The sequence below is a fragment of the Saprolegnia parasitica genome, assembly GCF_000151545.1.
Source record: "Saprolegnia parasitica CBS 223.65 unplaced genomic scaffold supercont2.736, whole genome shotgun sequence".
NCBI lineage: Eukaryota > Oomycota > Saprolegniomycetes > Saprolegniales > Saprolegniaceae > Saprolegnia > Saprolegnia parasitica.
Window position 1 is genome coordinate 1 of NW_012157130.1, and position 3,619 is coordinate 3,619.

The following is a 3,619-nucleotide window of genomic DNA, read 5'->3' on the forward strand; positions in this document are numbered from 1 at the left end:
CATCCGCGTTTCGAGAGCAAGGTACGGCACGAACGCGCAGTCGTTGCCGAGCTGCCGCAGTCGCGCCGCCGTCTCGGCGTGGACCGACGGCTTGAAGAAGTCGAGCATCGAGTTTTGCACAACGACGACGTCTTTGTAGCCGAGCCGCGTGTACACGGCGGCGTACTTGTCGACCGAGCGCCGCGAGCCGCCCATCCAGCCGCAGACCACGACGACGACGCGCTTCGTAGAGGACATGGCGGTGCTTGGGTCGAGGCGAATTGCGTTCTGCTACCAACTGCGGTGTGGATGGCCTTCAACTGTTGAAGGCAGCAGTCAACGCCATCGATCGCAAGGACCAGACGCGCAATGATCGGCCAACGTGGCGCCAACGATGCTCATACACCCAGCCCTCCGATGACGGGCACGATCGCCGGCGCGCGCAGCGTGGCGCCAGAGGTAGACGCAGTCGCGTGACCTACAAGGCCCCGCCATCCCCGTTTGCTGGGAGGATCACACTGCAGTGTACACTGTACGGAATCGAAAGATACTCGTTGCACGCAATAGGTGGTGCGAGTACGAAGGCGCGTCAGGCATGAGGTGGTCATCGCAGCCGTAGGCGTTCACTGCTCCTCGAGCCGGCGCTTCTTGAGGCCCTTGGCGGCGTCGGTGGTGTTGCAGCAGAGGGCGGCGGCGCTGGAAGCAGCAAGCACCAACTTTGCCCGTACCGTGCAGAAGTCGAGCCAAACAGAGTCGCGTGAGCAACGCTTGGTACTGATGCGGTAGCCGACCGAGGCTACTCTGCAACGCGTTCGTGACGCAGCCCGTGACTGCCGCACACGCGCCGCTTCTGCATTTAAGGTCCACCATCTACAGCTCGAGTGGTTCAGCGCATTGCTATGACCAAGGCGTGCGAGACGGTTGACGTATTTGGGTCGCTTTGGCCTGTTCGCACGGGACACGTCGGATGACCCTGCGCTGCCACCTGCGTGAAGAAGGAGGAAGTTGCGACTCTCTTCATGCACCAGGTATGCAAGTACCACAAGGGGATCAAAGACGCCACCGATCGGCGATGTAGCCCTTGCTATCTTGACATGTATCCTATATTGGGTAGACCAGATGGATCTGTTGCTAGTCGAGTAATTTGGAAAATCGCACACTCTCCGGATAGACGATTTTGGATCCTTGGTTGTGAAGATATGATCCAAACGCACCAATCACATCACGCCGATCGACACCACGTGCACTGATTGGTCCGTCGGAAATGTTGACGCATCTGCAAGATTTCTCAAGGTGCGCGATGACCACGAAGCGGGTCGTCGTCGTCTGCGGCTGGCTCGGCGCCAAGGCGCGGCCGGTCGCCAAGTACGCTGAGCTCTATCAGCAGCTCGGCTGCGACACCGTCGTGCTCCTTAGCGGCGGCGCAGACCTGCTCCAGCCGGTGCGCTTCCTGCACCGCAACGCGGTCGCCACTCTCTTGACGCCGCTCAAGCAGTCGCCGGCCGACACGCTGGAGCTTATCCCGCACATGCTCTCGAACGGCGGGTGTCGGTCGTGGTACGCAGTCGAGCGCTCTCTCCGCGACGCCGATGAGCGCTACACGGTGCCTGCGATGGTATTTGACTCGGCGCCCAGCACCAACGTCCGGGACGCCGCCGACTACGCGTGGCCAGCGACCGACGAGCTGCCGACGCTTCGCATGCGCTTCCTCACGCGGCTTATGCTCATTGGTATGAAGTGGTACCCAACCCTCTCGCGCTCCGACGATGCGTTCGAGCAGCACTGGCAGCGCTACTTGGTCGACCAAGCGCACGTGCCCAAGCTCTTCTTGTTCTCGCCGCATGACAGCGTTGTCTCTCCCACCAACATCCGGGCCGCGATTGCGCGCGCGAAGGACGCAGGCTCGCGCGTCGTCGTCGAAGAGTTTGCCCTCGCCAAGCACGTCTCCCTCTACACACATGCGCCGGAGCGGTACGCATCCGTGGTCGCGTCCTTCTTCAAGCAGGTGCTGGCATGAGGAAGACTAAGCTTCTCGCTAAACGTTGTACCAGTGAAACTGTGTAGTCTGCTGATGGTGGAACACGTATTGTGGTGATTCTGCAGCGCTACCATTGGTATTTGTTCAGCGCGTGCGAGGAGACACCAGCGGCAGAGACGAGCATGGCGCAGAGACGCATCTGATGCATCTGACGCGTCTTCACCAAGAGACGACTTGTACAGTGTTCTGCTGTGCGAGGGCTAGATGCTACAGATATGTACGAACGTACTGAGCACGCTATCGGTACCAATAGCCAAATGATGGGAACCCGTACAGCACAGTAGCAATCTGCACACGAACTACGACGCTTTTGTCGATAAGAGCTATTACATCAGTCGATAACCCTAGAAATTCTGGTGCCGAAGCAATCCGGGAACAGGTCGAGATCATTCAGTCTCAAAAACGAGCGGGCGGTATCCAATCAGTGAGCTACGACTGTACAGTACCGATGGCGTCGAGATGCAGTGTCGCGACCGTCCGAAGCGCGTGCTAGGCGCAACACCTTCGGTCGTTTGTCGAGCGCTTAGAACCAAGGGAATAAACGTTTTAATTCTTCCTTTGCTAAGACCACAGCGTAGTGATGACTACACGCGAATCAAACTCGCGTCGACGGCCGGCTTCGCCAGGAAGGAAGTGGCGCCAACCCTCCACCAATCACAGTGCGCACACGTCCGTCGGACGATGTGATTGGCCGCCAGACGAGGGTTGATGCAGCACCACACCTCAAAATGGGCACGAAGCGCGTCGTCGTCGTCTGCGGCTGGATGGGCGCCAAGGCGCGCCCGGTTACCAAGTACGCCGACCTCTACCGCAAGCTGGGCTACGACGCTGTCGTGCTCCTGAGCAGCCAGGGTGATTTCCTCACCGACGGCGCCAATGTGCACCCGACGGCGACCGACGACCTGCTGCCGCCCGCCGAGTCGCTCGAGCTCATTCCGCACATGCTCTCAAACGGCGGGTGTCGGTCGTGGTACTGCTTTGAGGACCATCTGCGCGCGTCCCAGCGCGCATTTCGTGTGCCGGCGATGGTGTTCGACTCGGCGCCGAGCCGGGCAACGACAGAGGCGCTCCTCGAGACGTGGAAAGGTGCGGGCAACTTGCCGTCGCTCGGGCTCTCGCTGGGCATGCGCGCCTTCCTCGTGCAATTGACCTTGTATCCGTACGTGACGCGCACGGCCAACGTCTTTGGCTTGCACTGGCGGCGCTACTTTGTCGAGCAGGCGCACATTCCCAAGCTTTTTCTGTACTCGAGCGCGGACGAAATTGTGAGCGCCGAGTGCGTCCAAGCAGCCATCGAGGACGCGACCGCCCACGGGAGTGACGTGGCGAGTGTCAACTTTGGTCGGTCGCCGCACGTCTCGCACCTTGCGACCGAACCGGTGGGCTACACCAAACACCTGCAGGCTTTTCTGGACAAGCACGTGCGATAATCGAAACAATACAAATGACGTGAGACTCAATTTCACTGCCCAGGAGATGACGAGCGCAGCGTGGAACCGGACAGCTGCAGTGCATAGTACCTCGAGTCAGAGGCCTGCGCCAACTGCATCAAATAGACAAGGATGACCATCGACAAACCATTGCCCGCACGCACGTCTCGGC

The 3,619-nt window shown here is 59.9% G+C and overlaps 3 protein-coding genes across 3 annotated transcripts; 2 read left to right on the forward strand and 1 right to left on the reverse strand.

Moving 5' to 3' along the window:
* Positions 1 to 25: 25 nt before the first annotated feature.
* Positions 26 to 237, reverse strand: SPRG_17719 (hypothetical protein; the record flags this gene model as incomplete). Its single annotated transcript, XM_012357110.1, has 1 exon — positions 26 to 237. A coding segment is annotated over one exon (212 nt), but the record flags the coding sequence as incomplete, so codon positions are not given.
* A 1,042-nt stretch (positions 238 to 1,279) lies between these two features.
* SPRG_17720 (hypothetical protein) lies at positions 1,280 to 1,996 on the forward strand (the record flags this gene model as incomplete). Its single annotated transcript, XM_012357111.1, has 1 exon — positions 1,280 to 1,996. One exon carries the CDS (start codon positions 1,280 to 1,282, stop codon positions 1,994 to 1,996), a length of 717 nt encoding a protein of 238 aa, XP_012212501.1.
* Positions 1,997 to 2,738: 742 nt separating this feature from the next.
* On the forward strand, positions 2,739 to 3,473 carry SPRG_17721 (hypothetical protein). Its single transcript, XM_012357112.1, has one exon. The coding sequence runs from the start codon at positions 2,746 to 2,748 to the stop codon at positions 3,445 to 3,447; it is 702 nt and encodes a 233-aa protein (XP_012212502.1). The 5' UTR covers positions 2,739 to 2,745; the 3' UTR covers positions 3,448 to 3,473.
* Positions 3,474 to 3,619: the final 146 nt, after the last annotated feature.

What these genes read in the sequence shown, in the direction of transcription:
- SPRG_17721 (XM_012357112.1), top strand. Translation starts at nt 2,746, where the DNA reads ATGGGCACGAAGCGCGTCGTCGTCGTCTGCGGCTGGATGGGCGCCAAG.